The sequence below is a fragment of the Zootoca vivipara genome, chromosome 13 (assembly GCF_965207765.1).
Source record: "Zootoca vivipara chromosome 13, rZooViv2.hap1.1, whole genome shotgun sequence".
Lineage (NCBI taxonomy): Eukaryota > Metazoa > Chordata > Lepidosauria > Squamata > Lacertidae > Zootoca > Zootoca vivipara.
In genome coordinates, this window is record NC_142596.1 from 30264076 (window position 1) to 30290023 (window position 25948).

The window sequence follows — 25948 nt, forward strand, 5'->3', positions numbered from 1 at the left end:
AGCCGAGACCCCATGTCCCCATTCTCCCCCTGCTTTCTGCCTTGATGTGTTTTGCTTTCTGGATTGGCAACTGGGAGGGGGGCACAGTAGCTGGATTTGGCTTAAGGTTTGCTGAGCTCAAGACTGTGGCTGCGTTGACACAATATATTTAAGGCACATTCCCTCCCCCCCAAAGAATATTAGGAGTTGTGGTTTGTTCAGGTTGCTGAGGGTGTAGCCCTTTGAGGGATAAACTACAGTTCCCAGGGTTCTTTGGGGCGGGGGAAATGGGGTGCAGGCAAAATTTAGTTTAAATGTATGGCATGTGTGTGGCCTAAAATAGAATTCTAGAGGTGCAAGTGGGTGGGGGGTTTATTAGGTCATCTAAACCCCCCCCTGCTCATTGCAGAAAATCCAGTTAGGTCAAGGAGAGCCCCCACCTCATCCCTAGGTGATTGATTCCTATGCACTGGAAACCATAATTTGGTTAACAAAGTCCCAAATCAGATTAGCCTTTTTGGCAGCCACATCACACTGCTGTCTCTGCTTCAGCTTGGGATCAGCTGCAACCCTGAGATCCACCTGTTCTGCTGACAAGCCAGGTATTTCCTATCCTATACCTGTGCATTGGATTCCCACCCCACAAAGAAGAAGTTTTTTTCATTAGACTACAGTGATGTTTCCCCATTAAACACCCTTGGTTCACATGTTTGACTTCCTTTCCCCAATTTTAGGAACAGAGCCCCAGGACTGTGCAGGGACACTCACCTGCCCTGATTCACACCACCTTTATTTTACTCTATTTCATGACTGTTCCAAAATTGTGTTTTGGCGGCATACCTATTTTGCCCTGAAGTATTCCCTACAAGAAAAGCAACCCAAAAGTTTGGCCATCAGAGGCCGTTTGTAGGTGTGGAAGTTGCATTTATTCTTACTCGCTTCCCCTCTTTCCTTTGGCATGCCAACCTGGTGCCCTTCAGATTTTGGAGTACAGCTCCCATCAGCTCCAACCAGCCCTGCCATGGTTGGTGCATCCTGTTTTAACAAGATGGGGGTACTAGGACAGGAAGAAGTTTGACATATACCCAGGTTCTGGTCTCAGACCCTCAGGGCAGGACTGACCTTCTGTTTTAAGGCAGGTTTTGAATGTCTCCTCTGCCCTCCTCCTCACTGTTTCCTTGTGTGCAACAGAGCTCATCTGCGGGGTGTGCGCTCAACTTCACTGCCACAGGGGGAGTCGTTACCGTTTCCCGATCCATACTGGAAGCCGATGTGGAGTACACATTCGACCTCGCCGTCTGGAAAATGGGGATGAGTCCTGAAGCTACGAATCAAACGGTTGGTGTCATGGAGTCCTCTCTGCTCTTCATCCTCAAACAGTACCTTCCTGTACTGCTGTTGTGGGTAGTAGGGAAAGGCAGGTCCATACTCTCCTTAAGAATGCCCCTCCACTGTACTTAATTGTGTGAACAGCCACACAGGACCCTAGTCCGCACTGATGACCGTGGTGCTCTGTTGAGACTGCATTAAGGTCCCTGGAATTAGAGCCACTCACTCCTGCCTCCCCGATGAATCTGAGAATTTGTTCTGTCTTCATAAATCTTTCTCTGCAACTCCAGATATTTTGAACTACAACTCGCATCAGCCCCAGCCATCATGGCAGTGCTATCCAGAACAAAACTTCCCATTTTTAAGCATTCACATCACCTCACACATATTCTCTGTAATGCTTGCAATACCCATAAGCTATACATTACCATTGTTACTGTAGTAATGTTTTTGTTTTTGTTCTTACATTTCTATCCCATGCATAGCTGCCAAGTTCTCCCTTTTTTAAAGGGATTTTCCCTTTTGCTGAATAGGCTTCCTCGCGAGAAAAGGGAAAACTTGGCAGCTACCGGTATGATCCCATGTTTCCCCCAAGGAGCTCACGGTGGTTTACATGGTTCTGCCTCCTCTCCCATTTTATCCTCACAAGAACCCTGTGGGGTAGATTAGGGTGAGAGAAGGTGGCTGGCCCAATATCCCCCATTGAGCTTCATGGCTGAGTGGGAATTTGAACTCTCATCAGCAACCTCCGAGTCTGACACTCTAACCATTATGCCACACTAGTGTTGCATGTTCATGGCTGAGGCTGAGGTTCTGAGGTGAAGTTTGAGCCGAAAAGTCCCAGGATTTCTGCTGCCATAGATACGGCACTGTGGGTTAAACCACAGAGCCTAGGGTTTGCTGATCAGAAGGTCGGCGGTTCGAATCCCCGCGACAGGGTGAGCTCCCATTGCTCGGTCCCTGCTCCTGCCAACCTAGCACATCGAAAGCACGTCAAAGTGCAAGTAGATAAATAGGTACCACAACAGCGGGAAAGTAAACGCCGTTTCCGTGCGCTGCTCTGGTTCGCCAGAAGCGGCTTAGTCATGCTGGCCACATGATCCGAAAGCTGTACGCTGGCTCCCTCGGTCAATAACGCGAGATGAGCGCCGCAACCCCAGAGTCGGTCACGACTGGACCTAATGGTCAGGGGTCCCTTTACCTTTACCACTAGCATGTGGCCCCTGGAAAGTTGCTCACGAATGAAATGAATGTGGCCCTTGGACTGAAAATGCCCCCCCTCCCAAAAGTGCACAAGTGGGATAGGATGTTGAACTCTGATTTGGGAGACCTGGGTTTGCATTCTGGCTCTGCCACAGATTCACAGTGTGACTGTGGTGAAGTCAGTCTCCGGTGGCTTCAGCTCCCCCACTGGCCACATGAGAAGGGCAGCAAGGGAAGCTTGTTAAAGATTGCAAAGGAAATTGAAAGTGTTGCTTTCATTGATAAGCAGCAGGTCCTAAAGGTACACACACACACACACACACACACACACACACACACACACGTATGTTGCTATATGTGGAGTCCTACCTTTGGTGCCTCTAGCTCAGTACTGACTACATTGGCAGGGAGTCTCTCCTAGTCCTTCCTGAAGATGACATTAGGAACTGAACTTGGAACTTTTTGTATGCAAAGCAAGTGCTACATTACTCATCTATATTCCTTCCACTAAAATGTAAGATTCCAGTTCTCATGGTTCTGAATAAATGGCTGATTTAAACAGGAACATAGGAAGCCGCCTTATACTGAGCCAGTATTGCTTACACTAACTGGCAGCAGCTCTCCAGGTTTTCAGGCAGGGGGATTGAGATTGGGATCTTCTTCTTTCTACACAGACCTGCCATATGTGAAATCATTGGCCCATCTGGCCCATCACTCTTGTTTCTGCAAAGGTCTCTCCAGGCCTCATGGGGAGAGGGAGCTCGTCCCCAACCCTGACACCTCAGTCTTTTTTACCTGGAGATGCCATTGTGGATTGAACCTGGGACCTTCTGCATGCAAAGAAGATGCTCTCCCACTGAGCTACATGGCTCCCATTTCTGCAGGGAGACAGCTGCCAGAGAGATTAGGATAGCCCAGTGTGTTGGGTGGGGTTGCAGAGGCAGATGTGGAATGCCCAGAGTTGCCCATCTACGAATATGAACATTAGGAGAGAAAAAGAACCCTTTTGCTGATAGCCGAGGCTTTTCTTTTTTGCTTTTTTTCCTATGGTGCCTTGGAAAAAGCAGAAGGAGAGAGGGAGGGCAACACACACACACACTTCCCCCCTTCTTTTTAAAATAACTGCACCTATTGGTAGGCCGCAAAACAAAACTGAGCAGCAAAAGGAATGTGCAGGCCAATAAACCTTATGGTTTCTATCACCAGCTCCAGGAGAGGCTTGGCAACCCGAGATGCCGTTTGTCTGCAAGTGGAAATTCTTACTGCCTTGATCTCCCTCTTGCTCTTCTCCCTCTTTCCTTTTGTGTGTGTTTGTGTTTTGTTCTTTTGGAAACTGAAGACTGGAAGGAAAGAGGAAGGTGGGGGGGGGGGAGGCAGAAAGAACCAAAGTCAAATTGATAGTCTTTCAAGGACATTCCGTACGATCTCGCTTGCATACATGAATGCAAAACAATGATTTGACTGTCGCAGGGACGGGAGGAACAGATGGGGCCCTTCAATCTTGCTCTGCGGAGAGAGGGCTTTGGTGCTCTTTTAACAGCCTGCCACATTAAACAGCAGCTCTATCGCTACTGTCAGAAATGCCTATTATCGCCAGAAGGCTCAAGAGACAGCCTTGGCTTCTGGAGTTACTTAGAGTTGCATGGAGATAATGGCACAATAGCAGGAGTCTCTCACAGTTGCTATAGCTCAGTGGTAGAGCATCTGCGTTGTATTGCCCCAGGTACAACCCCCAGCATCTCCAGGTTGGGTTGGGAAATAATTTGTAATTATCTAAGAAGAGCTTGGGTCAAAGACCCATCATAGTCCAGCATCCTGCTCTCACAGAGGCCACCGAGATCTCCCAAAGGGACCTGAGCACAAGAACAACCCTCCCGTCCTGTGGTTTCCAGCAACTCGTATTCAGAAGCATTGCTGCCTCCAACCATGAAGGAAGAGCTGTCTTCTTTGGCGATAGCTCGTAGCCGAGTAAGATTGTTTTCCACGAACATGGCAGAGCATGGCAGAGCACCCATGGAGAGGGTGGCTGTATTTAAGTTCTTGGGTGTTACCATAGAGCAGGGTATGACCTGGAACGCTAATACCACTGCTCTGGTAAAGAAGGCCCAGCAGAGAATTTATTTCCTCGAACTTTTAAAAAAGAACAAGCCGAGTGAGAGACTGCTGGTGTCTTTCTACCGAGGCTCCATAGAGAGCATTCTTACATACTGTATCTGTGCTTGGTTTTCCAGTTGCACAGTCATGGATAGGAAAGTGCTCCAGAAGGTCATAACCACAACCCGAAAGATTATCGGTCATCCCTCCCATCTCTGGAAGAACTATACAGTTCCCGTTGCCTTAAAAAAGCAAATAATATTTTGCAGGATTCATCTCACCCTGGATATAGTCTTTTTGCACCGTTGCCTTCGGGCAAGAGATACAGAACAATTAAATCAAGAACAAATAGATTTAAAAAAACAGTTTTTATCCAAGAGCTATAACCATCTTAAATGCTGTAACTAAATAATATGATATTGGGGAGTTGTGATATGTGTGTGTGTATGCTATCTATCTATCTATCTATCTATCTATCTATCTATCTATCTATCTATCTACTTGGCACCAATAGCCCTCTCCTCCATGAATTTGCCCAGTCTTCTTTTCAAGCCATTCAAGTTGGTGGGAGTCAGTTCCATAGTTTAACTACATGTTATATTATTCCCTGGAGAGATGCTGCCAGTTAGTGTGGACAGTATTGAGGTAGCTGGACCAATGATCTGGCTCATTATGAGACCGTTTCCTGCACTGTTGGAGAGACAAGTGTTCCATGGAAGTGGAAGCCATCCTGGAGTGCCAGGGTTTAGCAAAGCATTTCCCCTATGGAACCCAGCTGGGAATTCTGGGCATTTGCCATTCACTTATCATTTCCAAGCCTTTGTCATACTTGCCCTTTTGACTCACTGAGTGTTGTTTGCATAATCAGTCAGCAGTCCTGTTTTCAATTGCCTAATTGAGGAAAACCTTGGTGAACAGTATTCCCCTTTCTCCAACAATCCGCAGTTGGGCAATAGCTTCAGTGGGACCAACCAAAGTGTTACACAAGTGTGGAAAGCTTTTGAGTCCTCCAGAACTCTTCATCATCAAGATGTTACCCAAAGCAGGAGCTAGGGGTGGGTGGAATGAAGAAAAACTATAAAAACAAACAGGACTCCCAAAGTAGGCTGATGAGGCAGCCATAAGGTCAGCTTGTAGAGTTGATTCTAAGATGAAGATATGGGCTCAACAAGTCCCTCCCAAGTGCTATAGGTAGCAGGTTATAAACTTAGGATTCTGAGATGAAGGCATCTAAGAGACAACATATCTGATGTAGGCAGGAAGCAGAAGGAAAGACAAACTTGGCAGCCTTTAATTTAGTGAAGCCTGGGATAAATTTGATGAAAAAAACCCCCTGGAGCCAAGTTGTATAGTATTAACTAATGGTACTTGGAGGGGATGTGGCCCTCAAAATGCAAAGTCCCTCTTGGGGGGGTTGGGAAATCATCACCCTTTGTCTGTAGATTCCAGCTGTGTGAAAAACGACCTGTTCCTGCCAGCCTTCCCTAAACTGGTACCCAGCAGATGTTTTGGAATACAACTCCCATTAGCCCCAGCCAGCATAGCCGTTTTATGATGCTGGGGCTGATGAGAACTGTAGTCCAAAATACTGGGTATCAGGCTAGGGAAGGTTGTTTTCGATGAACGTAGAATCTCCCTAGTCTTGTAAGAGAAAACTCCTAGGTCTGTATGTCACATGGACTGCCCCTCCTTCCCCCTGCCCCTGGTCATCATATAAATTACAGCCTACATCGTGCAAAATGATTATTTGAAGTAACAGAACGAATCACACAAAATGATGAGAAAATTATGTAAATCCATTTGTTTTGCAGAATTTATATTTAATAGAAATTATATACTGCTCAATGATCAAAACCTCTAAGCAGTTTACATAAAATATACTTTAAAATTACCAATAAAATCAGATGTTGAAAACATGTTAACCTAAAAAAAGAAAAGAAATATATTGGTTGTGGGATTCAGGGCCTCATGGTGCAGAATTCAGATTCTCAGAGTTCAGAATTCTGCTCTTTCTTTTCTTTCTTTTAAACACAGACTCTGCTTGCTCCAGTTATCCTCTGGGGAGGGATTCTGCTGACGCCTCTGCTTCTGTGGGCTCACTGTGCTTTCTCTCCCAGGTGCTACTGAAGAAGGGGACTGTCCCCATCGTCTCCCTGGAGTGTGTCTCTTGCAAGGCCCAGTCTGTCTACGAAGTGAGCCGCAGCTCCTATGTGTACCTGGAGGGGACCTGCTTGAACTGCCAGAATAATTCCAAACAGGGGGTAAGGTGGCCATTGGATGTTTCTGGGGTCAGCCAGTTAATTGGGTGCCTGATGTACCCCCTATAAGTAGGAACATAAGAAGAGCCCATCTAGTCCACCATCCTCACCAGATGGGAAACCCACAAAGCAGCCCTCGAGCACAGGAGCACTTTCTCTCATGTGTGTTCTAGCAACTGGTATTCAAAAGCATTGCCACCTCTGATCATGGAGACAGAGCATAGTCATCCTGGCCATCAATAGCTCTCTCCACCATGAATTTTTCTAGTCCTCTTTTCTTACCTTCCAAGTCCCGGACTGCAGAATCCGGGACCGGCAGCCGTGCGACACCGGAAGTTGCGTCGCCGTAACTTCCGGTGTCGCTTTGCCCTTCTATGGGCACCCAAAATGGCTGCTGCCGGCTTCAAAAGTCGCTTCTACGCATGTCCGGAAGTGCATCGACACAACTTCCGGTGTCACTTTGCCCATCTATGGGCACCAAAAATGGCCGCCGCCGACACCGGAAGTCGTGTCTACGCACTTCCGGACATGCGTAGATGCGACTTTTGAAGCCGGCTGCAGCCATTTTTGGTGCCCATAGAAGGGCAAATCAGAAAAAAAATGGCCGCCGGCAGGAGAAAATAACGGAGAAAAATGGGAGACGAAGTGATACGGGGTACCACCGGGAAAAGGTAAGTAAAAACGGGGGTTTCCCGGGGAAAACGGGGTACTTGGCAGCAATGCCTCTTTTAAAGCCATCCTAGTTGGTGTGTTTAACTATGTATTGCATGAAGGATTCCTTTCTTTTATCCATCCTGTGTCTTCCAGCATTCATTGGATGCCCATAACTTCTAGTGTTATGAGAGAGGGAGAAAAAGTTTTTCTCTACCCACTTTTCACACTTTCACACCATACAGCTCCCAAAATCTTTGGGAGGGGGGAAGCCATGGCTGTTTAAAGCGACATCACGGTGCTTTAAATGTTCTGTTGTGAATGTGGCCTGTGTTGTTAAGCACAACCCAATCTCTAGGCAGTGAGAGGTTTTCCAAGGTCCGAACACTTTTCATGGGTTTGGATTCCTTGGATTGGTGGCCACTGAAGACTTTATGGAGTTTCTGTGATAATCAGATTTTATTTACACTTATATACAGGCTGAGCATGAGATGGAAGTTCTCACTGAATTCCTTATGCCACACCTGATGTAGCACTCTGGGAAGTCCCTGAGATTTAGACAGCCTTTACCAGGGATCAAGCCTTTAGTGCGGTGGGCCCTGCCCTGTGGAACTCACTGCTGATTGATGTTTATCAGGAATCATCCCTGCCTTCTTTCAGACACTTCCTATAAACTGTATCATTCACACAGGCCTTTGCCATGTGACTTTCTTTTAACCAACCAGTATTTACTGAGGTTTTAATTTATCTTACTTCAATTTTGTATTCTGTATACCACTTTGCTGTGTTTCTATGGAAGTGTGGTCTATAAACATTTAAAGCGACAAGAAACAAAAGCTCCCAAGAGATCCTGCTTCCTCGTCAAGTAGAGACCATGATTCTCACAGAGAACAGGCCTTTGAGTCTCTGTCAGATCCAGTTTCAAGTTGCAGTTGAACTGCAACTCCCATCATCCTTGACCATTGGCTTTGCTGACTGGGGCTGATGGGAGTTGTAGTCCGCAGCATCTGGAGGGTACCAAGTTAGGGAAGCCTGCTTTAAACCAAGTGATGGGGCCCTGCAGAGGTCCTGGGACTCTTCAGTCTCACCCCCACCCGTGTTCTCCTGTTCCCTCTAAAAAAATAGTTGGAAGGTGATGTAATGCAGGAGATTCAAGCTGAATCCCACGGTGGAAGTATTCCCAGCAGACAGTTTGGGCTCCTGCCTGTTCTCCTTGGCCCAAATGTCTGGGAATGGAGCTGAGTGATCATCTAAAACTTTGGCCGGACTTTGAAAGTAACTTTCCTCTACACACACACACACACACACACACACACACACACAAACTCAGTCTGAAAACATTAGAAATTCCTTTTTAAATTTCTACATGACAAAAGTTGAAACTTTTCTTGGTCTTTTTCTGCGCCTCTTTTGTCTGTGTAGAGATGGTCAGCACACAGCTTCAAAAATAAGACTCTGGCCTTGGACAGAACGACCACCTCCACCGGCAGCAGAGGAATGAACCTGGTCCTGAGGCCAGGGGCTCTGAAGGACGGCGAGGGCTATACCTTCACTCTGCACATTACAGACCTGGCCACAGGGGAGGAAGGCTTTGCCTCCATCGACCTGTTTCCAAACCAGCCACCATTTGGGGGGTCCTGCTGGTTGTCTCCAATGGGACCTATCCAAGCATTGACTGCCAAGATTCATTTTGAATGTACAGGTGAGACCAGAGTGCAAGAATATGTCCAACACTGGCTTCAAAATACATACCTGACAGCAAATTATGCTTGTTTTGATAGATCCCTAAAAGAAATAGGAGGGACAGTGTAGTGTATTAGATAGACTAGGTGTGGAGAACTTTTGGTTCTCCAGATGTTGCTAAACTACAGTTCCCATCAGCCTCAGTGTAGCCAATGGCTAGGGGAGATGAGAGTTGTAGCTCTGCAGCATCTGCAGGGCTAAAGGTTGCCCATGCCTTAGATCAGGCATAGGCAACCTTGGCTCTCCAGGTGTTTTGGAACTACAATTCCCATTATCCCTGACCACTGGCCCTGTTAGCTAGGGATCATGGGAGTTGTAGTTCCAAAACATCTGAAGAGCCAAGGTTGCCTATGCCTGCCTTAGACAGATGATTGAACTTATTGGTTCTTAAAGCTAGTCTTTGGCTATGGGGCCTATAGAACAGGTACCTCTGAGTGTGTCTTGGGCCATTTTTATTATTCTTTTGTTTGTTTATTAAATTTATATGCCACCCTTTATCCAAGGATTATTTATTACTTTTATATCCCAGCTTCCCTCCAGGGAGCTCAAGGTGGCCTACATATTCCTCCTCCCTATTTCCCTCTCCCAACAACCCTGTAAGGGCTCTTCATTTCAGCACCTTAATTCAGGTGGGAAAAGTCATTTTGTTGAACAACTGGAAGCCATGCTGGTCACCAACAGTAGTGGCATTAGTTCATGTTTCAGAAGCCCAAAAGGTGTCAGCTAGGAGTTGGGCATTCTCAGTGTCACCTACATCACAGAAATTTGGCAGGCATCCTTGCTGCTCACTTTCAAGTGTCTCTTGAATACATTTTATGCCAACAGTCTTATTCAGTTGTTCATATTTTCTTAAGATGAGCCTGCCATTTTTAATGACTATTCTGTATTATGTCTTTATGGTATCGTAAACATTTATATTGTACCTGCTGAACACCATGTTGGTGTTGCATATGAGTGGACAGTTTATGAATATTTATTATAAATAAATAAAGCTGTTGGGTTGTATCAGCTAAGTTCTCCTCTGATCAGACCCATTGAAATTAGTGGCCTTACGTTAGTTGTGGCCACTATTTTCAATGGGTCTACTCTAATATTGGAAGCAACCCATTGCAAATGACCCAGTAAATCCTGATCTACCTTCTGTAGTCACCCCTGATCTACTTTGTGCATTTGGCTGGCAGGCTGGAGAGATACGGAGGATGAAGACACCCCCTTGGTATACACACTGCTTGCTGCCCGCTGCCGAACCGGCCACTGTGAGGAATTCTGGGTATATAAAGGCAGCCATTCCGAACATTCTGCCTTCCTGCCCCCTGGATTCCAGGAGGGAGGCTCCCTGGTGTCTGTCTCGGTGCTGGTGCAGGACCAGCTGGGAGCAACTGTTGTGGCTTTCAACAGGTGATGATTGTTGCTGTCGTTTAATTTGTGGCTCACTTCCACTGGAGCATCTTGAAGCAATTCCACAATGCAGTGGAAACACATTTAAAACTGTTGAACACATTAAAAACAGTTAAAGCAATGTCAAATTCAATACAGGTTGATGGCTATGACAAAAATCTCCACATAGAAGGGCATTTCCTTTCCAAAACAGTATTTTACAGAAGACGAACAAATACGTTCTGCTGACATCAAAAACCCATATGAGCACTCCTAAAGACCTACAAACCCTACTGTTTCCTCAATCGCCTCCAAATGCTTGTCATTTCTTTGTCTGCAGCCAGATGGGCAGACTGGTCCATCAACAGGTGAGCCTGCTGCCACCAGTTCCCCCCTTTGCATAATAAGGGATGCCCCCATCCAGTCCTGTTTGCTTGGAAATAGTCTTAACCTATTTCAAGGATCAGTCCAAACTTGCATGGGTTAGTACAAAATGTTCAGCAGTTTTTATTTGAGTACTTACCACATCCCTGGGAAAGAATTTCCTGTAGGTCTGTAGAGGGGTTTCCAAGAGCCTGGAGACTTCCAGGTTTAGGGTGAGTTGGCATCAGCCTTACCCAATTTAGCCTCTATTCATAGCACCTCAGCTAAAGAGTCAGACACACTCTGCTTTCCCTTTCTCTAGTTAAAAACCCTCAAGCTAAAGCCAGTTATCTATTATTATAGCAAGAGGTGTGTTTCCTTTGTATCCTGAGATCACACTTTGATCTGGTCATCTGGTTCTCTAATCTAAGGTAAAGGTAAAGGGGCCCCTGACCATCAGGTCCAGTTGTGTCCGACTCTGGGGTTGCGGTGCTCATCTCGCTCTATAGGCCGAGGGAGCCGGTGTTTGTCCACAGAGCGGCTTCCGGGTCATGTGGCCAGCATGACAAAGCTGCTTCTGGCGAACCAGAGCAGCGCATGGAAACACCGTTTACCTTCCCGCAGGAGCGGTCCCTATTTATCTACTTGCACTTTGATGTGCTTTCGAACTGCTAGGTGGGCAGGAGCTGGGACCGAGCAACGGGAGCTCACCCCGTTGCAGGGATTCGAACCGCCAACCCTCTGATCAGCAAGCCCTAGACTCTGTGGTTTAACCCACAGCGCCACCTGGGTCCCTAGGTCTCTAATCTACCAACCCATAAAACCTCAGGGAAGTAATAGGGTCTTAATTCCCAGCTGCAGACACTTAATTCCCAGCCAGGGTGCCACCTTCCAGACTGACCTCTGGCCAGGCTTAACAAGTTAACCTCATGGTGCCCTAGCAAACTTAGGAGCATGAGTTACATTTTTATGTAACAGAACATTTCCTTTGCAGTGCCCTTCAGACGCTTTGGAGTTGGGGAAAGGCTGATGACAAGGGTTTGCCCAAGTTTACAGCTCTTTCGAGATAATATGGGTGGCAGGTGGGAGATCGATACTCTCTGAAATGCAAGTTTGTTGGTTTATAAATCAAGGGGAGAGGCTGTGTCTGTAAGCTCTGTCCAATTTGTTTGTCTCGAGAAAGGATTCAGCACCCTTTCCTCATCAGTAACAAACAGCTTCGTGGTGATGAATGGGCTTCTGCCGGGGACAAATTGGAAACAGAGCAATGCAACATTCATCTTAAATGAGATGCCTGCTTCCTATGCTGGTATCACACGCCCCTGCTCCTTTCTTAGAACAATTCTGGGGAAGCCAAGCTGATCCATCACGACAAGGCTTTAATGTGGAGAGGAAAACCTGTGAGGAGCCTGAGTGGGAGGGTGTGTCTTTCTCTTTAGCATTTGTGCACCTCAAGAAAACAACTAGGGATTGAAGAATGCAAAACACCATATGAAGTACTCCAGCTCCCTAAACCACAAGGAATCTTCACACAAAGTTTGCAGCGTTCCCCTTTGGAAAAGAAAAACAAAAAACACTGTCCCATATTTAAAATACCCTCGTACTTACAGGACCCCCTCTCCTGGTATGCCCTGCAGAGGACCCTCAGGTCCACAAATAGTAACAGCTTAAGGTTCCAGGCCCTAAAGAAGCCAGACTGTCCTCCACAAGGGCCAGAGCCTTTTCAGTGATGGCACCGACCTGGTGGAATGCTTTGTCCCACGAGACTAGGGCCCTGCAGGACTTGATCTCCTTCCGCAGGGCCTGTAAGACAGAGTTATTCCGCCTGGCCTTCAATTTAGCCTGATCTGTCATCCCTTTCCCCTTTCCTTTTTAATGAAGAAACCCTTCTGGGTCCCCACATCAAAATTTTCCCTGGTCTCCTTGCTGGCCTTAGCAGGACTAACTTGGCCAGTTGCCCTGGTGATGCTATATTGATGTGTATTTTACGCTGTTTTTAAGTTGCTTTTGGTTGACATTTTATATTGGTTGTTAACCACCCTGAGACCGGTTTTTAAACCGGGAAGGGCCGGGTATAAAATTATTATTATTATTATTATTAGACTCAAAGCCCCTCTTGCCCATCTATTTTTCTATGTGTGGTGAATTTTTGCATGACACTGAGAGGTTGTTTTCCTTCCCAGCTCCATGGCTATCACGCTGCCCAGCGCTCCGGAAGGATTCCGCAGCCTTCCCCAGTGGCTTTACAACCAGACCGAGGTGGTGCTGCAGGGCCTGGTGAAACAGAGCGATCCCCAACAGGTCATTGAATATTCCTTGGCTCTCATCACCATCTTAAATGAGGTATGAAGCAACACCTGTTTGGTGGCTGGGTGGAATGATAGTGCGGGACATTTGTTAGGTATGTAGGTAGGCATTATTAGTAGATTCAACATGATTCTGACAGCAGTGAGAACCTGTCAGCATATGACACCTGTGCTCAGAAATGCACGCTGGTTGACAGTTTGCTACTGGGTAACATTCAAGGTGTTACTATTAGTACAGGAAGCCTAAGTGGCCTCGGTCCAGTATACCTGAAGGAGCATCTCCACCCCCATCATTCTGCCCGGACACTGAGGTCCAGTACCAAGGGCCTTCTGACAGTTCCCTCGTTGCGAGAAGCCACGTTGAAGGGAACCAGGCAGAGGGCCTTCTCGGTAGTGGCGCCCGCCCTGTGGAACGCCCCCCCCATCAGATGTCAAAGAGATAAACAGCTACCAGATTTTTAGAAGACATCTGAAGGCAGCCCTGTTTAGGAAGGCTTTTAATGTTTACTAGATTATTTTATTTCATTTTTCTGTTGGAAGCCGCCCAGAGTGGCTGGGGAAACCCAGCCAGATGGGCAGGGTATAAATAAATTATTATTATTATTATTATTATTATTATTATTATTATTATTATTTATTATTTATTATTATTATGGGACCAGTTTATCTGTGAGATTCCCTTACTCCACATGTTTTCCTCTCCCAATGGCTACTTACCCCATGGAAATGGAAAGGTTTCCCTCCTTGCTTATCACTGAAAGAGGGAGCCCACGGCTTCTTTATTTATTCATTGATTGCATTTCTATCCCATCATTTTCTCCAAGGAGCTCAGGGATGCTAATCCATGATTCCCCCTCTCCTCATTTAAACCCCATAACAACCCTGTGAGGTAGGTTAGTCTGAGAGGCAGTGACTGGCCCAATGTCACCCAGTGAGCTTCATTCATGGCTGAGTGGGGATTGGAACCCTGGTCTCTCCCAGGTCCTAGTCTGACCCTAACCAGTACACTACATAGGCTCTCATAAGAACCGGCTTAAGAATCTAGTTCACATACTTTTCTTTTCACCCCCGATGTAAGTATGAGTGCTCCATGCGTTTGAAACCAGAAACCAAACATGAAGATCATCTCCGGGCCTGGACACGGAGGAACATTACAGAAACTCTGATTTCTCTTAATGTGACCACTGTGGATGACATCCAGCAAATCGCCGCTGCCCTGGCTCAGTGTACGGTAGGTGGCATTGCATTGCTCTGCCTCTTGGGCATAGGGAGCAAGAGGGAGGGGGGGGCTGGGGCTAAAGGGAGTTGCACCACAACTCCCATCAGCCCCAGCTAGCATAGCCATAAGATACTGGGATTGTTGGTCCAAAACATCTGAAGGACACCAGGTTTATTTGTTTGTTAGATTTATATCCCACCTCTCCTCCAAGTCACGCAATGGTGTCCATGGTTCTCCCATGGCATGGGGTTTCTCAGCATTTGCTAGTGTTTGGTGTCCAAGATAGCAGTGCATGCCTGGAAACTGTTGTGTGGGAGCTTGCCATTTGCAGAAGCCAGATCTTATGCTCGCATGAGGACTGGCAACTTGATGGCTCGACATATAAGGTCAATTAACATGCGTATTGAATTCACAGGTAGCCCACAAGGAGTTTGTTTGCCAAGCTTGCCTGACCAAGACCTTGAAGAAGCTGAGAGACATGATGGCCATTCTGCAGGGAGAGACCATGCAAGGGACCATGACCCCAACAACCATCGCAGACAACATCCTCAACATCATGGGTGAGTGCGCAGGAAAGTTCATTTTTGAAGCAGCCTTCCCCAATCCCGCATCCTCCAGATGTTTTGGACTACAACTCACACCAACCTCAACCAGCACAGCTATAAAAGATAGGAGTTTTAGTACCTGGGAAGGGCTAGCTCAATAGCAAAGCATCTGCTTTGCATGCAGAAGGTCCCAGATTCGATCCCCAATAGCATCTCCAGGTAGAACTGGGGGGAAACTCCCTTTTTGGAACCTTGCACAGCTGCTGCTAGTCAGTGTAGACAACATGGAGTTTGATGGAGCCATAGCTGCCAAGTTTTCCCTTTTCTCGCGAGTAAGCCTATTCAGCATAAGGGAAAATCCCTTTTAAAAAGGGATAACTTGGCAGCTATGGATGGAGCAATGCCTGGGTTTAAGCCCACCTCCTGTGTTCCTATGTTAATAAATCCCCAAATCAATTTGCTTTTAAAAAAAATGCATAGCAGATCTTCAATTTTGAAAGCCATTGTTGAGAACCCAAGGGAACAGCACATAGTTTCCGTTGAAGTGAGAGGTAAGGGAGTAAAAAACTTTTTACACTTTTCTTCAGCAAACAAAAAACCTCACATTCGTTAGGAATACAGCCGCCTTTATTCATACAGTGGAACCTCGGTTTATGAACACCTCGGTTTACGAATTTTCGGTTTACGAACGCCACGGACCCATCTGGAACTGATTAATTCCCTTTCCATTACTTTCAATGGGAAAGTTCGCTTCAGTTTATGAATGCTTCAGTTTATGAACAGACTTCCGGAACCAATTGTGTTCATAAACCAAGGTACCACTGTAATTCCTTTCTCTGTGAATTTGAGTGTGGGATGCAATATTACGTGTCATTATGCAGTTCATGAGATCCTAAGGGAAACCCAGTGGGATCAGTATTCAAGCTTCAGGTGTAAAAAAAGGGTCCATCTAAATTTCTGCTGAACACTGTTGGCTTCTCTGCATTTCTTTACCTTCCATCAGGATTGAGTTCCAGCATATTTGCTTATGGTCATCCTCAGCATCAGACATAACTGGAGGGCAGGAGGTTTAATTTGTGGTTGGATGATCAACACAGTGCTTAATTCAAGGGTGAGGGATCTTTTTCAGCTTGGAGGTCACATTCCCTCATGGCCACTCTTCTGGGGACCACATGCCAGTGTTGGATGGGGCTAGGGAGAAAAGTGAGTGGAGCTGTGGATCAGACTCTTATTTTTCTACACTAGACTTAAATTCTAGCAAGAATCAGAGGCTTCTTTTTTAAATTGATTTTTCATTTCAAGTAATAAAACATACAAGGAAAACAGAGCTTAGTAGTTGTACAGGAAAAAAAGAAAAACAGCAGTTGATGTTTGTAGTTTTAGATGTTCCAAGAAGGGCAATCAAATGAACATGTCTCTCCATATGTTCCATGGGTCGAAGGAGGGCAGAAACCATGCCTGACTTTCTTAACAAAGTCAGTTAAAGGGTACCATTTATTGTTGGAGGTGTGAGTCTTCCCTGACCCCCCGTCAAAGGTTTCTGCACAGGCAAAACACACACACACAGAGAGAAAGAGCGCTACCTTTCAATTTTGCATCCTAGCAAGCAAGAGGCATTATCAGTGTTCAGAAACACATTCCAGCTAGTCAAAAGCACCTGCAGAAAGTGTGGATCAGGGCCAATGATAGGTGTAGCCTGGAGAGGGAACAGGCAGAGATGCCTGGAGGGCCACATTTGGCGACCAAGGCCTGAGGTTCCCCACCCCGGATTTAATTAATTGAACTTCCATCCTCAGTAAGGACTACACTAACCTTTCCCTGGCTCCTTTGCAGGGGACTTGATCCACCTCGTCAACACCGTCTCCCAGGAGACTGAGCCTCGGGAAACGTGCAATGGCCAGAGCCCCGTGCAGGTGGCCTCCCAGGCGTACGCCCTCTCCACCGACCTGATGCGCATCCTGATGAAGTCCAGAGTCCTCAACGAGGAGCCCCTGGAGCTGGCGGGAAGCAACATCACGGCCAAGGGCAAGCGGTCCGGCCCACTGGGCCTCCTCTGCTACGAGGAGCACCCCGACTGCCAGTTCTCCATCCCCCTAGCTTTCAATGCCACATTCTCCGACCTGACAGACATTGTCCAAGTCATGATCCGGGTGGACTACAACCCTTTCCCCTTCGGCTTCATCACCAACTACACCGTCTCCTCCGAGGTGGCGTCCATGGAGTTCCAGGACAACAACGGGACAGAGATACCAGTGGGGAGCCTGGATCCCGAGAAGGCCATCGCCGTGATGGTCTTGGACCCCGGAGAGAAGAACATCACCATGACGACGGTCATGATTGAGGAAAGGAGTTCGGGGACTGCAGTGGTCATGGTGGAGGATGACAATGCAGAAGCAGGGTTGTATTTCCAGGTCACCTTCAGTGTTGTAAATGGTAAGTGTGGGTTTTTGTGGCTCCCACAAAGTTGCTACATGGACCCAGAATTTTAACCGTGGCTGTTGTGTATGCATTTCTCCTGTCCTTCCTCCAGTGAGAATAGGCCAGTGCAGTGAGATTACTGGACTTTGTTCCATGTTTGATGTACCTTGCCCTGGGCTCTGAGGGCAAGCGGAAATAAATAAATAAGCAAGCAAGCAAGTAAAGTGGATCGTGCTAAAAACTTGCATGCCTGGAGAGCACCCATCCCTTAATACCTGTCTGGAAGTGTGTGTGTGTGTGTATACTGTAGATATATATGGATATGGTTATGTAAATTGAGTGGTTAATGTGCAGCATAGCAGACAACTATTTTACATATTCCTTGGGTCTTCTGCTTCTGGGAGACCATGGATACTGACCAGAGAAAGTGCATATTGCCCAGAGTGCTGTCTCGATATGCACATTCCTAATAGCCTGTTGGGAGGTTATGCATATTGCCTGGAGAATTTACAGAATTCAGTCAACCTATGCATGTTCCCCAAGGAGATTGTGTATACTGACCAGGAAATGTGCACAATTCCCTCTCCATGGAGAGATAATGTGCACATTCCTCAGGAGGCCTTATGAATGTGCACAATGGCTGCTTGTTAACTACTCAACTTAAATTACATCTATCTATCTATCATCTAGGGACGCGGGTGGCACTGTGGGTTAAACCACAGAGCCTAGGGCTTGCCGATCAGAAGGTCGGCGGTTCGAATCCCCGTGACGGGGTGAGCTCCCGTTGCTCACTCCCAGCTCCTGCCAACCTAGCAGTTCGAAAGCACGTCAAAGTGCAAGTAGATAAATAGGTACTGCTACAGTGGGAAGGTAAACGGTGTTTCCATGTGCTGCTCTGGTTCGCCAGAAGCGGCTTTGTCATGCTGGTCACATGCCGGCTCCCTCAGCCAATAACGTGAGATGAGCGCCGCAACCCCAGAGTTGGACACGACTGGACCTAATGGTCAGGGGTCCCTTTACCTTTACCTTTTATCTATCATCTGTCTCAATCCTATATGAATAAGAGCTCTATTGCACAATCTCTTTTGCTCATGGCTCCCCCATCTAATTGTTTTCTGACCCTGTCTTTCCTCTCCTCCTCCCAACAAGACCGTTATGTGTCCAGTGAGCAGGAGCCGTTCATTGCCGTCTGTCTCTTCCACTCACCTGAGACTCACCAGCACAACTGCACAGCCTCCAAGAAGATCCATCTGGAGGATATGACCAGGATGCCCCAGGGTGACCACCGGCGCTACACCTTCTTTGTCTCCCCTGAGTAAGTGACACCTCTGCAGTTACGCAGGAGAGCCCACAGTGAGCTCCCAGGCAGGGAAAGAGCTTGCTGTGGGTGAGGTCTGGAAGAAGCTAGCCTAGTGGCTGACGCTAGTGGATATAGCAGGAGGTGGATGGATGTCTCTCCTCACTTAAATCCATGCCTTGAATGCAGAGATGCAACTACAGTCATACCTCAGTTTACGATCGCTGCGGTTTGAGTACTCTCGGTTTGAGTACTCCGCAGACCTGGAAGTGTTTACTGGGTTCCCCGGCACGCGCATGTGCAGAAGTGATCTGAGCACATGCGCAGAAGCTATCTGTGCGGCATGCGCAGAAGCTATCTGTGCGGCATGCGCAGAAGCGCTCTTTCGGCGCTTCACGCACGCACGCTATCGGCGCTTGGTTTAAGTAGTTTTCGTGGAGCGGATGGCTCCCCGGAACCAATTAGGTACTTAAACCGAGGTACCACTGTACTCTGATTCATCTGCCTGGATTGAAGATGTGTGGCTGAACCACGAACCAAAGTCTCCCCACCATAGCTGCCAAGTTATTCCTTTTTTAAAGGGATTTTCCCTTATGCTGAATAGGCTTCCTCACGAGAAAAGGGAAAACTTGGCAGCTATGCTCCCCACAAGCCCAGGTCAAGTGTGCCTCTACAACCAGTCCTTCCTTACTGTTTCTTTCTTTCTTTCTCTCCCTTAGCACCAGCAACCCTGCGAGGGAATATTACTTGAACATCACGAATCACTTTGCCTGGACTGCCGTGGAAGCGACCCTGGGCCTGTACAGTTCCTTGTGCCAATATTTCAACGAGCAGGAGGGGCACTGGAAGACTGAAGGCATGGCTCCCTTGGAGGGGGCCACCCCTGACAAGGCTGTGTGCTTAACCCAGCATCTGACAGCTTTTGGTGCAAGCCTTTTTGTCCCCCTTCATTCTGTGCAGTTCATTCGGCCTGTGAGTCAAGTCTAAGGCTTATTAACTCTTTCAAACAGCTGCTTTGAACTTTTTCTATATTGATCCTTATATTGATACTTCTGTTGTTTTGATTCCCTCCCCCCTTCCCCCCTTTTTTTCTTACAATCAAGCTGTATATACATTGCATGGAATAACTAACTTTATATAGGGATTGTATTTTTAATCTGCCATTGTGTGAGTGAGCTGCCTTGCTCCTCAAAGTAACCTGTAAATTGCTACAGGGAAGGAAACTGCATGCACACACATATATATATGCTTTATATTTTGCTCAGCCTCCAGGCCCAGGTTTGAACTACATTGTTCTGCTGACTTGCGCCATCTGTCTTGTGACATACTCGGTGGCGGCTGTGATTGTGCACAAACTGGACTTGATCGACATCAACCGCGCGGGGGTGATCCCTTTCTGTGGGAAGAACGGGCTGTACAAGTATGAGGTCCTGGTGAAAACAGGCTGGGGCAAGGGCTCAGGTGAGTAGCTGTGATGCTCTGGGCACTCTCAAAGAAATGTTTGTGTCTTCTCCCACAGCCATGTTAGCGCTTAATTAATTTAAAGATACAGCCCTACCTACTATGGAGGAATGGGGAGTTGAGGTGGCAAAGCTAATGCGTTTAATTAGAGAAAAATCAGTATTGACATTTATTAAGGATTGGAAACATCTTATGGACTTTTTGCATGAAAAGGGAAATGAACTTGTAATAGCTGGATTTGAAGATTGAAAACAATACTGACTTAAAGAAAACAGAATAGTTGGATGTTCATGACAGACAGAGAACCAAAAGACTTTTTATCTTTTTCCATCTTCTTTCCTTTCCTTTTTCCTTCTCTTTTCTCCTGTTCCTTTTTAGATTAGATTTTGAAACCATTTTTTAAAAATTCTGGTGTATTATAAAAAGATACCGTGTTTCTCATATTTTAAGTCATCCCTACAAAATTAAGCCATGGCAGGATTTTCCTGAGTTGAAGAAATATAAGACATACCCCAAAAATAAGCCGTAGTGGTGGGAGCAGGTCTGGATGGCGCCATGGAAGAGGAAGATGCCTGTCAGCGCCCGGAACCGGCTGCTGCTGCCCCTCCAAAATGCCCAGCAGCATGCACCGCGCCAAGCGCTGACCCGGCGGCGGGACTGGCAAGAGCCACAGCGCCCGCCACTCCAAGCCCCGACCCGGTGGCGGGACTGACAAGAGCCGCAGCGCGTGCTGCTCCAAGCCCCGACCCGGCGGCGGGACGCAGCAAGAGCCGCAGCGCGCGCTGCTCCGAGCCCCGACCCGGCGGCGGGACCCGGCAAGAGCCGCAGCGCGCGCCGCGTGGAGCCCCGACCCGGCGGGACCCAGCAGCATGCCCTGCTGAAGCGCCAACAACGCGCCCAGCAGCGCAGTAGCAGCCAGTTCCGGGCGCCGAGCCGCGACAGGAAGAGGAGGGACGCAGCGGGACGCAGCAACAACAAAAAACACCCGGCCGAGCCTTCATTGGCCGCTGCGGCTGCCACTCGCTGGTCCCTCCCGGAGCTCCTTTGCAAAGAGGCTGCCCCACCGGAGCTTTGAACTGCTGCGCGCGGAGGCAGCAGTGGCGGTGAGTCTCGCTGGGAGCTCGGCGCCAAGCAGGAGCGAGTGAAGAAAGCCCCGAGCTTGAGCGCGCTGCGGCTCTTGCTGCGTCCCGCCGCCACGTCAGGGCTTGGAGCAGCGCGCGCTGCAGGTCTTGCCGGTCCCGCTGCTGGGTTGGCGCTTGGCGCTGGCGCTGCTCCAAGCCCCGACCCGGCGGCACGTGAAGCCCCGACCCGGCGGGACCCAGCAGCGTGCCCTGCTGAAGCGCCGGCAACGCGCCCAGCAGCGCAGCAGCAGCCAGTTCCGGGCGCCGAGCCGCGATAGGGGAGGTACCATACTGTATTTTTTTTTATATAAAAAAAAAGACACCCCTCGAAAATAAGCCATAGGCTTGAGTAAAAAAAATTATAAGACGTGTCTTATAATATGAGAAACACGGTACTTTGTACTGGGTATGAGTTTTTAAAATAAAAATAGACCTTTAAAAAATAATGGCTTTTTCTCCTGCTCTTCAAACCAAAAAAGGCTTCAGGAGTGGCTTGTAAACTACTAAGGGGGGGAAAAGACCATCCCTACCTGCAAGTTTACAATCCAAACAGACATGGCACAAAAGGGGAATAGTTTGGGAGGGAGGAGGAAGTAAGCACGCTTAGGTTTAGGTTTAGCTTTTTAGGACTGCAGCCAGCTGAAATCTACTCAGCGGAGACCCATTGGAATCCATAGGCTTAATAGCAGTAGCTCTGTTCTGACTAGAGCTTAGTTCTTCTCCTCTTCAAAAAAACAAGTTTTTTGAAAAGGTGCCAGGTTGGTGAAGGCCACCCTGCTTAAACCGCACACCACAGATCAAGAGGGTCGCTGGGGTGGGCTAGGTGGAACTGTTGCGCCCTTGGCAGCCGTTAACAGAGCAAAGAGGAGCCTGGATTAAGCCTTTTTAGCTGCTCTGTGGAGAGAATATCCAGGACAAACATCCCCTCCCAGTAAAATCCTGGCAAGCGAATGTGTATTAGAGCCACTCCTGTTTGGAGAGGAAATGGAGGACGGATCCGTCCAGCCCCTCAGCTGCTGCTCTCAAGGATGCTGTAATGTGATCCCTGGGTGTGGTGGAATAGCACACCAGAGAAGCGTGTTCCTGTGCTGACCAGAATGCAAAGTAACCCTTCCCAAACTTGCTGGTTGGGGATGGGGGGGGTGGGGGACGCCTTTGTGAAGCCTGGTGCACTTCCCCTTGCTACAAAGAGAGGGGATGGAGAATAACCTGAACCCTGCTGGACAGCAATCTCCCTTTAGGGTTGTTGTTTTTTTTTACCTGCATGTGTTTTTGTATGAATGTACATTGCAAGTCATAATAGAATCATGTAAGGTTGGAAGGGACCCCCAAGGATCATCTAGTCCAACCCCCTGCAATGCAGGAATCACAGCTCAAGAATCCCTGACAGGTAGCCACCCCAACCTCTGCTGAAAAACCTCCAATGTAGGAGAGTCCACCAGCTTTCAAAGGAGACTGCTCCACTGTCAAATGAATCTTGTCACCATAAGGTTCTTCCTAATGTTGCTTTTAGAGGCCTTTATGGGTAACAAGTTGCCAGCAAATTTAATAGTGAATAATTTAAAACCAACCAAAGTGCCACAAAGTCACGAGTGACCTTTTGAGATCACCGGGACACTTCCTCAGGCTGTATGTTAAACAACTGTGTGGATGTGTGTTAGAGCAGTGTTTCCCAACCTTGTGCCTCCAGATGTTTTGGGACTACAACTCCCATCATCCCTAGCTAGCAAGACCAGTGGTCAGGAATGATGGGAATTGTAGTCCGAAAACAGCTGGAGGCACAAGGTTGGGAAACACTGTGTTAGAGAATTGGGGGTTTCTTTTGTTTGCCCTTCCCCCCAAAAAAACAATGCATTTTTAATGTAATTCGCAATGTAAGGTGGGTCACGGTTAAATTTTCCTGATGTATTTTTTTTATAAAAAAAAACCTGACATAAAACCGCACCACGAAATTCAGTGTAGCATAAATCTTCGCTTCAGTTATTGGATCAGGAACTGCAAATTAAAATGAACTGGACGCCTTTCTTCCCCAGGGTCCCCTTTCTCCATATGCAAAGCTGAGGTGCAAAGAGGGTGGGGGACCATTTGCCCCAGGCTGGAGGCTGGGGGATGCGGGGGTTGAAGGATGCTTGAAGGGTCCCATTTCGCCTCCCCCTCCCCTGCCCCACATGAGACAAAAACCAGGCTACTGTAGTTTCCTTCTTTAAGAATTTCACTCCCTCCTTCCTTCCTTCCAGGGACAACAGCTCATGTGGGAATCACTCTGTATGGAATGGAGAGCAAATCTGGGCACCGGCACCTGGATGGGGAAAACGCCTTCCACCGCAACAGCCTCAATATCTTCCAGATCGCCACAGAACGGAGCCTCGGGAGCGTGTGGAAGATTCGCATCTGGCACGACAATAAAGGTGCGTGTGTGGGAGCAGATTGCAGCTGAGGCGCGCCAGGCCTTAGGACCCAAAGCCTGCTTATTTGTTTGTTTGTATTTGTTGTTGCCTGGCTCTCCCCCTCCTCATGTAATCCAAACAACAGCCCTGTGAGGTAGGCTAGGCTGAGAGACAACAGTGACTGGCCCAGACTAACACCCAGTGAGCGCCATGGTTGAAGATGGATGAGCCCGGCACTCTAACCACTACACCACACTAGCTCTCCCAGGGTTATTAGCGGTTATTCGGTGGCGTCAGTGGGTAGAGATAACACTCAATCCCACCCCACACCAGCTCAGTTGTGTGTGCAAAGTGTGCGCCTAGAAAACAAACTGGGATCCATCCAGCCTCTGCAACCCAAATGAGTAGAGCTGCAATTCTTGATGGATTGCAACTTGGCAGTTTTCCGCTGGAGCCCCCCCCCCCCCCCGCCGCTTTAAAGCTGCGTCTCTCCCATCTGCCAAGACAAAGAACAAAACTCATTGCTAGCATTTTGCAGAGAATATCATAATTACAGTTTAGCAGAGCCTGAATTGTTAAAGCTGAATGAGAAACATAATGAATATAAAACGGTCACTTAAAAAACTACAGAGACCATTTTCAGGCAGGGCTGGTTTGATCATTAGTCAGAATGAGGAAACTGCCTCAGGCAGCATATGGCTTAAGAAGCAGCCTTAAGGAGAAGCGGCTTTTCTTTGTGAATCTCCCAATTATCATCTTTCTCTATTGGAGGACAGATGCATGTGGGCCAAACAGCCTGTTACACATTTCCTAAACTAGGTATGCATCCCTTTGCCAGCGCTGAAGTCAAATTCAGCTGCCTTTTCATTTGACTTTTGAATGTACAACAAGGGGGGGTGCCATCTTGTATTTTACCTCAGGCCACAAAATGTCTTGGGCCAGCCCTGTTCTCATGATCCCACCTCCCCCCCCCCTGCCTGCCCCCCCCCAACAGTTTAAATTCATGGAGAATGTTATTGGGTGTATCTTGGAATAAAATAAAAAGAAGATGTCCTAAAGCTGTGTTTCCTTCTCCTTTCCATGCTGCTTAGGGCTAAATCCATCATGGTACCTGCAGCACGTCATTGTCAGAGACTTGCAGACCTGCAAGAGCTACCACTTCCTGGTGAACGACTGGCTGTCTGTCGAAAGCGAGGAGAATGACGGCCTGGTGGAGAAGGAAGTCTTTGCTGCCAGTGAGTGGGAGAGGAGCACATTGAAGACTCAAAATCTTTCTATAACAGCCCATGAGGGTTTTTGTTGATGATGATTTAGCAATTTATACCTTTTGTTAAATAAATGTGGCAATAGTCACAAACTTGCTCACAGCGGCGAGAGTGATCGTAGCTAGGAAATGGAAAAAGCAGAGTGGATTTCAAATAGAAGAATGATATAAAGAATTGAGGGATATAGTGGTCTCGGTGTGTGCACATTTTTATTTGTATTATTATTACTTTTTTTAAATTTTTAAATGAATGAATGTGGCAAGCTGAAATGGGGCTCTGCTTGAACCCCAGTCAAACTTTGAAGACTGAAATGAGGACCGTCACTTGGGGGTGCGGGTTGAGGTGAGATTCCTTCTCTGCAGGGACAATAATGTTAAGATGGGCATTTTTGACTGACCCTTTCCCCCCTTCTGACTGCACAGGCGAGGCTGACCTGAGGAGCTTCTTGAGGATCTTCGTTGAGGAGCTGCAGCGGGGTTTCTTTGAGAAGCATGTCTGGCTGTCCCTGTGGGACCGTCCCCCCCGCAGCCGCTTCACCCGCGTCCAGAGAGCATCCTGCTGCTGCCTCCTTGTCTTCCTCTTCCTGTGTGCCAATGCCGTGTGGTACGGCGTTGTGGGAGATGTCAACTTCAGGTGTGTTGGAAATCTCTGGTCCTCTTTAGCCCAGGAGGGCCACTTTCTTTCAAAGATAGAAGATCAGTGGGGAGGCTGTTGGGATAGCATGGCCACTGGTGTAGTGGTTAAGAGCGGTAGACTCGTAATCTGGGGAACCGGGTTTGATTCCCTGCTCCTCCACATGCAGCTGCTGGGTGACCTTGGGCTAGTCACACTTCTCTGAAGTCTCTCAGCCCCACCCACCACACAGGGTGTCTGTTGTGGGGGAGGAGGGGAAAGGAGATTGTTAGCCACTTTGAGACTCCTTCGGGTAGTGA

General features: G+C 47.7%; 1 protein-coding gene across 1 annotated transcript in view; it reads left to right on the forward strand.

The window, feature by feature from the left end:
* Positions 1-25948, forward strand: part of PKD1 (polycystin 1, transient receptor potential channel interacting) — a 121228-nt gene that overhangs the window by 76158 nt on the left and 19122 nt on the right. The window contains exons 17-30 of the mRNA XM_088657260.1: positions 1171-1317; positions 6723-6866; positions 8937-9216; positions 10439-10655; positions 13181-13340; positions 14382-14534; positions 14938-15082; positions 16901-17500; positions 18635-18800; positions 19502-19754; positions 20048-20243; positions 23602-23772; positions 24843-24986; positions 25439-25649. Coding sequence (XP_088513386.1) covers positions 1171-1317; positions 6723-6866; positions 8937-9216; positions 10439-10655; positions 13181-13340; positions 14382-14534; positions 14938-15082; positions 16901-17500; positions 18635-18800; positions 19502-19754; positions 20048-20243; positions 23602-23772; positions 24843-24986; positions 25439-25649 — 2987 coding nt within the window. The remainder of the gene's footprint in view (positions 1-1170; positions 1318-6722; positions 6867-8936; positions 9217-10438; positions 10656-13180; positions 13341-14381; positions 14535-14937; positions 15083-16900; positions 17501-18634; positions 18801-19501; positions 19755-20047; positions 20244-23601; positions 23773-24842; positions 24987-25438; positions 25650-25948) is intronic.